This window comes from Colius striatus, chromosome 2 (assembly GCF_028858725.1).
Source record: "Colius striatus isolate bColStr4 chromosome 2, bColStr4.1.hap1, whole genome shotgun sequence".
Classification (NCBI taxonomy): domain Eukaryota; kingdom Metazoa; phylum Chordata; class Aves; order Coliiformes; family Coliidae; genus Colius; species Colius striatus.
This window is the reverse complement of record NC_084760.1, coordinates 58,675,133-58,688,088: the sequence shown is the minus strand read 5'-3', so window position 1 is coordinate 58,688,088 and position 12,956 is coordinate 58,675,133. Positions and strand designations below refer to the sequence as shown.

General features: G+C 37.7%; 1 protein-coding gene across 1 annotated transcript in view; it reads right to left on the bottom strand.

The window, feature by feature from the left end:
• The window catches only part of LAMA2 (laminin subunit alpha 2), a 361,557-nt gene that overhangs the window by 169,281 nt on the left and 179,320 nt on the right, over positions 1-12,956 (bottom strand). Inside the window, exons 13-14 of the mRNA XM_061990653.1 lie at positions 4,879-4,980; positions 4,111-4,322 (exon numbers count right to left, since the gene is read on the bottom strand). Coding sequence (XP_061846637.1) covers positions 4,111-4,322; positions 4,879-4,980 — 314 coding nt within the window. The remainder of the gene's footprint in view (positions 1-4,110; positions 4,323-4,878; positions 4,981-12,956) is intronic.

Below are 12,956 nucleotides of genomic sequence, written 5' to 3'. Positions count from 1 at the left end.
ATTCTGCATTCATTAAAATACATAATGCTGGCAGTAATGGGGCACTGGATCTTGGAGATGCATGAACAATTTGAGATCTGACATCACAACCAAATATTTAAGCTGACTGCTGCTACTATCAGCAGGCAACTGTTGACTTCTAAAAATAAACAAGATTAAAAGGGAAGGGACATTTCAGGCAGTATCAGCATAGTTTACTGTCTGCTATGCCAGGTATATGAATCACATCAGCTACATTAAGTCACATGAAGTACTAACCCAATCATTGTTCATTTGTCTTGAAACCAACCCTGTACATGTAGGGAAACCCTTGGCCTTTCCTTACCTCTTTTTCCTTACATCTAGCCCTGATTCTATATATGGTTGTATGCAATCCATCATCTTTAGCACAATAATGTCCAGCGCCCATCTGAGCATCTACAACATTTACCATTAATGGCCACTCTGAATGTTAAAATCGAAGAAACAGTGCTACCAAGCTTTCTTTGAAGTGCAAGCTAACAATATTAAACAAAATTTTAACGGAAATGTTTTCTCCTGAACTGTTTTTTCTACCACAGACCAACTTAAATGAAACAGTTTGGAAGATCTGTCAAGTTAGGGGAGGATCTCAATTTAAAAACAGAAAGCTGTAATTGCTTTCAAATTACAGCATTTCTATGTTCTTATTTTTTATCCTAGTTGATCATCTAAACGAAAGTCCACTCATTTGAGGAAGCTTCCCAATTATGCCATAGAGGAATTGCAACATTCTAAGCTTAAAATGACTCAAAACATGTTTGAGTTAAACTCACCATTACTGCATTAGTATTGTTCAGTAACTACTTCGAAGTGCTACTGATAACTAATCCTTCTATTAGGTTAAACTAAATAAGAGTGAAAAATACAATCGACTGGAGACTTCCACTTTTTAAGTCTCTTTCCACACTACTGCAAGAATGTTGCTTAATCTTACAATGCCTCAATACTGCCCTCTTCTTAAGCATAGATAATATGCTTAGTAGCACCCTTGGAAACCCTTACACATGTGGTGTCATTATCCATTTTGAAAACTTTCAGTATTTAAATGAACAGGCTGCTTAATATAGCAATCTCTAATTAGTATGTTGCATAATTCTCCTGATCCTTTGAGGCAGAATTTGTCATTCATGAAGGATCTAAAAACTGCAATATTTCTGTCTCTCTGGCAAACCCTCCTACTTCCTCAGAGGAATATCCATCTGTCCACCATACATACCTGTTTCAAAGACAATTAAAAAACAAGGGGAAATGGTGTCCAACTTGCTATGTAACCACAAGTCTGCAAAGGTGGATGGGATCCACTCAAGGGTACCGAGGGAACTGGTGGAAGTACTTGCTAAAGACCTTCTACCTTCTCATGTACAAGGTGTGAACTATAGACTATGACATCTCTACATGTGTGTACAGACCTCAGCTCTGTGTTGTTGCCCAGAGGGTATCTGATCCATCTCACTCCCACTGTTCCATAGTAGTGGCAATATGGAGCTTGTATGTATCCAGCAGTGCACCTTCTTCATAGATTTCAGATGCCTAGCCAAAGTGGTTTGTTTTTTTTTTAAGAAAGCTCTCCTCATTCTAGTGCAAATGTCAGTACACAAATGTATGTAAATCACCGTTTGCTGTTAGCCCAAACAAAGTCAAATGCACATATATCCTTTAAAAGAGCAGAGCATAAAAGCCTCAAAACTGCTCCCTGTCATGGTTTAGCAAGGAGCCACTTTTGCTTGGTAACAGAGGGAGGGGGCTGCAGTGCAGACCCAGTAAAGAATTCTCAGACTTTCCCCCAGCTCTTGGATTCAGACCCACCTCCGACCTGGCTGGGCCAATCTGGCACCTCTGCCATCTCTACTTAAGGATGGGAATTTGAAGTCCTTGGTAGGAGGTGGAGGAGTGGTACAAGATAGAGGTGACCATGTGGACCCCACGTGGAGGAAGGAAGGAGGAGCAACAGACCAGAAACCCCTCTGCAACTCGTGGTGAGAACGCAGGCTGTACTCCTGCAACCCATGCAGGGCAATGACAGGACTGAGAGCCACCAGCAGCTCTGTGAGTGTATCTGGGCAGGAGACTGTGTGAGGAGGTGGCCATGGCGCAGGCTGTGCTGGAGAGCCTGCGGGCCCCAGAGCAGACCCACACAAGAGGCAGAAAGGAGCTGCAGCCTTTGGCATGAATGCATGTTGGAGCAGGGATGTGTGAGGTGCTCCACGGAGGAGCAGGGAGGACTGGTATGGAGCCCGCCTGCCCTGAGGAGAGACAAGTGGCAGAAGCCATCAGGCTGTTCCTGACTGCAATTCAGTGGGGGAGGAGATAAATACCTGGGGATCAGGGCTCTGAGCCTGGGAAGAGGGGAGGAGTGAGGAGAAAGTGGTCTTAAAGGGTTGATTATGCTCTTCATCATTGTACCACTGTCTTGTTTTGTGTCAGTTATGTTTTGGGGTTTTACGGTTATGTTTTAGTTGGTGTTGCATTAAATTATTTTCTCTTTTCTTCCCCAAGCTGATTTGCCTGGTCTGTTTCGTCCTGGGCCATAAGCAGCAACTAAGCCCTTCCTGCACTTTAGGAATTCTCAAGTCTTTGGTACTTGAGGCTAATTGTGGTCTTTTGTTCCCTGATGGGCCTAAACCCCGACACTCCCTTAGTTTGGAAAATTCAGACTATTTTTAAAAATTATTTTAATTTGAATGAGAATGGAGGAACAGTAGTCACTGAATTCCCATTAGTCTCAGCTGTAAACTGGGGATTAAGAGCTCCTCATGGTTTGCTCATAGTACATAAGAGTTGAGCTCTGGCCTCTTGTCTAACTCTAACACCAAGGCAGGAAGATAACAGGCTAAACTGGATGCTGCAAAATGCAGGACTGATGACCAAATGAGCAAGTTAGGAAACAGTCTGGCTCAAACTCAAGTTAGTTATGATTCACACACTTATTTACAGAGAGGCAAGGCATGTTATTTAACCAGAGAAAGAGAAAGATTTTGAAGAAACATGAATTCTTTTAGCAGGGAAAAAATTTACACTGCCAGAACTCAAATCAGAAAACTACATGCTGTTGACACAATCTGCCTTTCAATTTAGGCTGTGTTTTAATTACCTAAGTATTCAAATGATGGTTAAACTGCTTAAGAAATTTCTCAGTAGCAAAAACTATATCTATGCACTCAGCAAATAATCACTAACGTGCTATTGGCTCCCGCCATTCCCAGCTTGCTTATGCTGTTGAATCAAGTGATGTGTAGGTTATAGAACATTTCAGGTTTCATACCTTATGAGTAGAAAACTACAATGCAATCAATTAAAAAATATTATTTAAGATACCTAACAATGTGTAGACAGAGTACAGTCATATAGTATCTGCAGAGATGCTGTCTTCTAGCCTGCCTGGAATATTTCCTCACGTATTTCTGAAAATTTTAAATGCAAGATGAGCTTTACAGGTTCAACCACACTGCAATCACTGAGACAGAACAGCTGTGTCATCTCGTATAACACACTTTTCTTTTTTTTCAGAAGACTCAGAAGAGTTAGCATGAAATCATTGATTTTAAGCAGTCCAGATAGCAACTTGACATAAATCAAGGGAAAGACTTTGGGATTAGCCAGTTCTGTATGTGGTACTGATTAAAAACATAGGAAACTTCCCTCGAGTCATTTTTCCAGCTTAGAGACTCAGGATGTTATTCTCTGATCCACTGTTAATGTGACCTTGTATGCTCATTAAATGAGGAAACCAATATACAAGCAAGGTATCAGCTCTTATTTCAGCATGTCATTACTGCACTCCATGATTTATCATATACATGGGAATTAAAGTGTTCACAAAATAAACATATTTCTAGAACTGTCACTCATGCCTTAATAGTCCACATGATTTCATTTTCTTACAAGGTTGCTTCTTTCTGTTATCTCTCTTCCTTCTGCTTACCCAAAATGAAAACAAAATTGTATCTGTATGAAAGTTTAAATGAATGCTATGGATTTCATGATAATAAATTACTGTGTTTTAAATTATATCAGTTTAGTTCTCTGAAGAGATAAAATAAGCATTCTGAGAAGCTGCCTGTGGCAAACAGCCAAGTTTCCCACATTCACCTGTAGATGGCATTCATCCCATTGCTGTATGTGGCTCTTATGAGGATTCTCTTTATATTTGCAAGGATAGTCATGAACTCCCTCCTGCTGACTGGAACATCAGTGCCATGCACAAAGAAAGACTCTGGTTTCAGCAGAATTTCTTCAGTGTGCTCTTTGGAAGGCTGCAGGTGAATCCCCCCTTTCGGAGTGCTGATTGTCAAGTCACCTCCCTAGATAGAGCCATGAGAGAGACATATTTAAATATGAAAAAAGTCAGGAAAAAAACTCTATCTGTAGCCAGCTGGAGTACAGAATTTATCGAATAATATATTTTAGAAGAATAATAAATATCACGAATAATATTCACCTTTCATAACCTTGAAATGGGCTTGCCTGATAAAGTTGAAAGTCAGTGCTAAAGAAAGTTTAGGTTATTCAGCTAGAACCTAGTGTCATGGCTTTGAATAGGTAAAAGCAAATGGAAACAAGGCTAAGCAGCACAAGAACACGTGTGCTGAAAGAATGTGAAAGTGTTATTCTTTATTTCTCCCAAAGAACAGGAATAATACAGTTTTGAAAGCTACTGCAATATTGCCAGATTCCTTGAGATACTGAAGATTTTACTTCTATAAAGTGTGTCCATTTTCTGAAACTGTAAGTTAGCTGAAAGTAAATGTGTCCTGCTGTTTTGTCCTCAACCACCAGGCTTCACACTGAACATCTGAAGAAAAAGACAAGTTTCGGTTTGTTTTTTTCATGGTTTAAAAAAAAATACAATCAATTTACCTCTATAATGACATCAGATTGAACCATGAATTGAACTGACTCTTCTTCCTCTGTGAAATCATAGGAGACTGTAAATTTCAGATGTCCCCCAGCAGCTGCTACCTGGCAAGAAAAATGGCAAAGAAAAAGCAGCAATTAAATGAAAGAAAACAGGCCTTATCCATTTGGGGGAAGTTTTCTCTAGCATCAGTATTTTCCGGAAAAGACTTCTAGTGTTGCAAAACCACATGCAGGTTCCTGGGGATTACAGCCCTATGGACCACCCCCTTTTGCTCAGCCATCTAGAAATCATGCTGAGTAATTTTTCTTCTGTGCGTGTCAAAGGTTGCAAATTCCTTGAATACGCAGATTAACAAAGTACCCAGAAACAGATTTGATATAATGCAATTTTCCACTTGATACTGACATCAGGTTTTCACTATATTTCGGTTATATGCTCTTTATTTAGGCTCAGCATCTCCATCAGCTGCCTTAGCAATCTTTAGAAGGTTCAATCACTTCAGTTTTATTGATGGGGTAAACTATGTTTTCCTTAGAATGAATTGTAACCTAAAATTAAGTAAGAATTTTCTCTCATGGAGTTCAATAAATTTACCTTAAAAGAATGCTCCAGCCCTTTATATCAATTTGACTCACTCTCTAATGTGAGAGGATAATTAACAGTCTTGTGTCAAGCCATTATATTTTTTATGTGCTCTTTTAGCCCCCCAAAACCTGGCATTGACTTTGGAAAAAGAGGATCAGTTTTAGGATGCAAATCAAAAGCTGCAAATTGAATGACAGAGTTCAGTACAAAATCGGTGCTTTTTGTTAATTCCTTGAAAACAGCATAAGTAAATCAGAGGTTGCTAGAGCTACATTTTGATTTTTAAATGCATGTGCCTCACACTTCAGTGCAACATGAGCTTTCTCTCAGAGACTATTAAAATCACAGGGAACCTTCTGCCCTTCCAGTGCATACTGTTGCCCACAGCCAATTCATGAGTCTTCTACAAAGAGAATATTCTGGTTATTCTAAAGGACACAATATGGTATCTCTTGTTCATTGTACTACATAGTTTTGTACATAGAAACACCAGCTTCATTATTCAGTGATGCACCCAATCTAACAAGATTTTTAAAGTTCCAGTATTTAAGGCATGGAAATAAACAGATTTTGAATCATCCACAAAGGTATAAAAATCTATAAACTGCATTAGAGGGTGTACAGCCAATGGTAGGTTAAAGCCAGAAAATTTATTCCAATTCGTAACCCAAAGCTGAGCTTCTCAAGTTGGAAGGGACCCATAAGGATTACCAAATCCAACTCCCTGCTCCTTGTAAGACTACCTAAAACCAAACTATATGACTGAGAACATTTTCCAAATGCTCCTTGAACTTAGTTTTGTTCCATGACCCCTTCCATGGTAAGCCTGTTCCAATGACCAACCACCCTCTCAGTGAAGAATCTTGTCCTAATGTCCAATCTGAACTTCCTCTGCTACAGCTTCATTCCAGTTCTTTGTGTCCTACTGCTGGTTACGAGAGATCAGCACCCCTCTCTCCACTGCCTCAAAAAGTTTAAAACAGTTTACCAAAACATAGAACACTGGAAAAATGAAGCAGCCTCTTTCTTTTTGCTTGTGGGTTTTTGTTTGGTTGGTTGGTTGGTTTTTTTGTGGGTGTTTTTTTTTTTTTGTGGCAACTGAAGGGAAGGCATAAAGAACATTCAGCTTGAGTATACAGAAAGCTTTCTGAATGTAAGGAGGGTCAAAATGGTATCAAGCTACTTGAAAATGCTATTGAATTCCTTCATGAAATGTTTAACAACAGTTCAAATATGTTAGAGAGACTCTGTGATGCCTAAGAGTTGAAATATGACTAAGAAGTCTCTTGAGGTCTCTGCAAGCCACAGCAATCTGAGTTTCATGGTTGCAATTGGTAAGATTTGCACATCACAAACAGGATCACACATTAAAGTCAAGGTCAGAAAATGGAACTCAGAGAAAGGATCTAGCAGCTACGAATGTACATTTACCTTGTATACTGTATACTACCAAGAAAAAAATCCAAACTTATATAAACCAGAAAGTACTACTTCCTTCTGCTATTGTCTATAAAGGTAATTTCCTTCCTCTCTATATTTAAAGTTCAAATTAACTCATAGGCAAATATTTTAGAGGTCAATCCACGTGCTGCATGAACAATTACGTCTCATCTAGTACAAAAAAATACTTTCCACTGAATTTTGAATACAAGGGCGATACAGAAGTTGGGCATCTTTGAGATCCATTCATTTTCACGTTGTTCTCTGTATCACTGAAAGACTCAGAGTTCTGCCTCAAGGATTGTCGTTCAAGGCCACATCAACACCAAAGAGAACAGAGCATAAAAGTTTGCCTTGATGATGACAAATGCATGTATTGTTGAGACAAGAATAGCTGACTAAAAATGTCAAGGAAGTTCCATAGAATTTTCTCCCTCCCACCTGTTTTTAGATTAATACATCAAATATTTCTTCCCAGCTCAGGAAGCAGAATTTACATGTTCAAGAAAAGCCACAGGTTCCCATAGAAATACAAGTATAAGAGAGAAAAATCACAGCTTATCTTAACTCTAATTCACCAAGTTGCTGGCAGAAAGTTAATTTTTTGTGGTTGTTCACAGTTACATGTGTTTTTACTATTATGTTACAGGTTGTTAAAGGATAAAACCAGAGAAAAGACGAGACTGGTTAGGACATCCTGATATGTGCATTCTGGGCTAACCAAAACCCTTTGAAGCAGAAGAGCTGTCTCCTTTCCTGTGAACAAATGTCCACACTCGACAGGAAGAAAGCTGGAGGGTAGGAAGAAGCATTCAGTAGTGCCTTGTGTAAAGCATGCTTTGATATTATACCTGTCACACTAAAATCACTGTAAATCAAGGCAAATGATAGTAAATCACACATATTTACAGCATCAAAACCCAACACCATTGTTATAATATTTGCAAAGCCATAGATGAGGCAAGCTTGCCTCTCTTCATACAGTCTTTCTCCTCAGTCAATCTGCTGTTAATGCTTTTCTGAGGCAAGTTATGAGGATCTCTCCTGCTGATATCACTGAAGAGCACCTCTTATACAGCTTTTGTAACCAATCTTATTCTTGAATCATTTACTAATTCAGACTTTCTCTCTCCAGTGCCTATTGTTACTCTGTCTGTAAAGTTTTAGCACTTATTCCACGACACTAGAGGCTGTCTCATTTCTTCTGAACATCTGCCAAATGTACCTTTAAAGATCGGGAGCTATTTCCACTAAACAGGGTGGTGTTTGCAATTCCTTATCTCATTAAGCAGTATAATGCTCTTCTGCCAGCCAGGAAGAGACTTAGTTTCTAATTAAAGCATTTTAACATAGTTGCCCTTTTGTGACTTATATGTGACCATGACCCTCTTGAGTGGAAGTGAGATGGAATATGCTATGGCATCTGACATGGCACTACATGAAGACAACCAAAAGAAGTCATTTTTATGGTCAAAGGAATCTAGAAAGTAGGTGGTTTATGGTTTCCCTGCTACAGAGAACTTTCTGGTCCCTTCACTTCGTATTTATATTTTTAAAATAACTTGGAAGACATAAATTTGACAAATTAATAAGTACTACTCAGCAAGTGCATCACTGAAATAAAACACATGCACCTTGCTCATATTTTTAGCAGTAAAATCTGTATCAGAATGGATTTAGCTCAGAGAGGCTTTGATCTCAGGCCTAATCCAAGAGAATACAACACCTTCAAAAACATTATTGACAACTTCAAAAGTGTATATTACTGCATTAAAGTAGATTTAGACCAATAGTCATACAACATCAGACTTTAGAAATAAGCAAAATAAAAGGCATCAACAAGTATGAACAAGCTGGACAATCTTTTTGCTCTTCACTGTTAATGATTCTAGAAGAAATATAGTCACTGACATGTGACTATAGAGACAAAAATTACAGAGAGAGTTAAGATTTTTATTACATCAGTATTTTATTGCATTTAATGCAATACAATTATTTCATCACGTTTAATGTATTATTATATTATTCTATCTTTCTATAGCTACAATACAGCTACAGAAAGGTGATATGCATTTGTAAACATGAACCCTGCTTGATGTTACATAATTGTATATATAATTAGAACTATACCAAGTGAACTAACACTGCCAGAAAAACAACCAACCAAACCTAGGAATGGGCAGAACATTTCAGTGGAGAAAGCTAATACAGGTGACACAGAATATAAAACCAAGGAAGAGTCTCACAGGGAAGCTGCTGATAATAACTCAAGGTTCTAGGAGATAGTAATGTTCTCTTATTCCAGAAGACATTCTCAAAACAAACCAATCCCCTATTTGTTTCCTGGTACACTTCTGAATGTTCTTTTGCTTGTTGTCATGAATATAAGAAATTACATGGATGCTCACTCAGTCTTCCATTGACTCTGTCATATTCCTAGTAGCAATATCTACCACTGGATACAGTGCTTAAAGATAATGAAATCACATTATATACAGTTTAACACTCCCTGCTAGCAGTCTTGAGTTTTCTTGAAATAGAGTTGCAATAAAATGTTGGCATTTATTTGGACTCCTTCACCTTCTCAAACTCTCCAGGTACACATTTCTTTTATAATACAGATTTCAGCAAATATAGAGATATTTGCCAGAACATCAGCATGTGGAGAAAATTCTTTTTTTAAAAAATAAGACTGTTTCCAGTTTAATAGTGGTGACTAATTTAGTCCATAATCGATTGGCACCTATGCAGTTGTCATATGATTTGACAAGGCACTGAACAATGTAACTTTTTAACTGATGGCTAAGTCTATATGTGTTCTAGCCACCTGCTCAATGCAGAAGGGAATGGACAAAGGGCTGTTTTCCCAAACTTAATTTACTTACGTTTAAGAAACTATTCCATTGTTAATTCAGCTCTCATCTGGATTATTTTATTCTTTATGAAAAAATATTGTCTGTAAATTTATTATATTTAAGTGAGTTTTGCTGATTCAGACTTCATGCTGAGTGAGAGAAGGCAGGGGCTAGAAAGAATTCTGATAGAACCATCACCAAGAAAATGTCACACTTTCATTTACTTAGTAATAGCTCTCACTAAACACTGCATGTTTTAGTTCTGCTCAAGATCCAACTAGAGACTAAATGGACTTTCCTCTCTTAGACAGACTTGAATTTAGATAGGATATAAAAGCTCTTCTGATCATGGGACTGGAGTATCTTTCTCATGAGGAAAGGCTGTGGGATCTGGGACTGTTCGGCCTGGAGGAGACTGAGGTGGGACCTCATTAATACTTACAAGTATTTAAAAGGTGTATGTCAAGAGGATGGGGCAATACTTTTTAATGTAGGTGTCCAGTGATAGGACTAGGGGTAATGAACAAAAGCTAGAATACAAAAGGTTCCACTTAAAGTTAAGGAAAAACTTCTTTACTGTAAGGCTGACAGAGAATTGGCACAGGCTGCCCAGGGAGGTTGTGGAGTCTCCTTCTTTGGAGGTTTTCAAAACCCTCCTGGACATGTTCCTGAATGACCTGATCAAAGTGAACCTGCTTCAGCAGGGGGGTTGGACTGGATAATCTTTAGAGGTCCTTTCCAATCCCTACCATTCTGTGACTCTGTGATTATAATATTTCAGATAAATCAGGGAGCAGGATAATCATGTTCCATTTTAAATGACAGTATAGTTCTGTCTAGCTTTAAAAAAAAAGGCCAAAGTTTTCTTCATATGGAAGTTAAATTTCCCTTTAGAAAGAACAGACTCTTTCCACCATATCTCTACCACCTAGAGTTCTCCCAACTCTAACTCAGTCAATTCAGAATCCTACAGTTTCCCTGCTTAAGTACACTCAAAATTCTTCAATATAAATTGTACAAATTTATGCTACATTAATTTATTCAGACTACTGCTTCCAGAGAAGTTAATGGAATAAGGAGGGAATATGCTTATATAAAGAAGCCTGACTACTATATTGCTTGGCTCAGTTGCTTTCCACGAGTGATTTTCTACAATGATGAACCACTCAAAAGGTAAGCTGAGCATTTCAAACCATTCGCTGTCACCTCTAGTTTCTTGAAACAGACACTTGGATTAGCAAAATTTCCATTTTCCTCTTTAATTTTTTGGATTTCCTCTGCTGATCCTACGCAAAGGCAGAGTTCAGTCAAATATAAAGGAGTTTTATTCAATGTAGGAATCCATTTGATCACAGAACATTCTCCAATATCTAAGCTATGTGCTAAGAAATCAATGAGCAAGTTATAAAGCATACGAGTGAGAAAACACTTGCTTGCTCTACCTCGAACGACCTTTATAGAAAACTAAAAATAAAACCTTTAAAAAAATCATTCTGTGAGATCTTCAATCATAGACTGGATAATGGAACAAGGTATTCAGAATAAATCTGAGTATTTTAACATTTCCCAGCAATGAAAAGAACCATCCAATCCGTGGCTTTATTTTTTTGCCCTTAAGAGAAATTTTCCCAATTAAGAGATAAATAACACCTGTTCACTGAGCAAGCATAACTGATAAGTAGCTACTAACACTCTGTCAAGTAGTACTTCATATGTACCTTGACTAATTCTTATTCATATCTTTTATATGAATGTGTCAGAAACTGGGATCCATTCCAGAACACATATTAGTCTCAGCAACATCAAAGTCTGTACATTGCACGTGAATGCTAAACATTAAAAAGAATACCCTGGCACCTATCAGAGAAATACCATGCATTCAGATTCAAACACAAAGGAGAAGTTGTTATATTTCTGGTAAGTATCTCCTTAATCATCCCTTGCAAGTATCCGTTGGTTTTGTTAGAATATGAGTAAACCAAGTGTAATTGGACAAATGTAAAGCTTTTTGATATTTGATCCTGCTGGCTTTTCCTTCCTGCTGCAGGAGATGCAAGGCATAATTTTTGTGAAGTGATAACTCTTGCCATGCTGAGAATGGCAATCTGACACTTATTTCCAGGCCCTTTATATTAAAAATAGTTTGTCTTTTGTAATGTAGTCCAATTAAAATCTTACACAATTCTTTTAATTCAATGTATCTGCTCTAATATGAAACTTTTAAATAGAAAATATTAAAGAATTCATTAACAATCTTTTATTTGTGAATTTTCTAAATTATACCCGTAAACTAAGCTGAGTCTCACTGTCACTGAGATGTGATGTATTAACGTTGCCATTAACATTGCCATTCTCTTCCTCCTTGGGCAAATTAGACTGCATTATTTGGAAGCAAATCAAAATTCTATGTCTACATAAAAGACAATATTTCATTGTGCTTAATACATGATACCAAAACATTCAGTGAAATCATGGAACTCTAAAGGGAAAAATGAAATAAATCTCAGTTCCTAAGGAAAATGAGAACTGATGGACATCAACTCTCCTGTAAGCCTTGTGCTGCTACTCTTGTTGAGTAATTGCCCTTTCTGAACTTAGCATTGAAAAAATGGAATCAGTGAGCGATTAAAAAATGTGCACAATAAGATTATATGCTGTTTCTTTAAAAGTACTTATGAATCTAGGCATTTACTCTACAAATTCCCAAATCTGTACCATTATTCCCAGCTTCAACTTCCTCTCACTGAAGAAGAGGCACAGAGCTGTCTGGCCAATCGTTCCTGAAATCTAAAATCCATTTTGCTAATAAGCCTTTACAAAATTTAGAATATATTATTACTTTGATATACCTAACCATAGTAACCATAGCACATAACCTTAGTATGTGTCACTTTCTTCTTCCCCCTTTGCTTTCTGTATGATCAAAATCCTTCTGTGCATTCCCAACCACTCTTCCTCAAGCTGTTGAAACTAGACTGAGGATTCAAAAAGATATCCAGAAGTGATCTGGTAACTGTAATTCATGTACAGTTACTGCCCATGCCTGTTATTGTAGTGGCTAGTAAATCTCAGTCTTTCTAAGTCTTCTAGTCTGACAAAAATATGTCAGAAGCTGTGACATTGTAGCATAATATGTCAGACACTCATCATAGCGGGATATTTTTTAAAAAAATTATCCTATATGTCATCAAAATTGC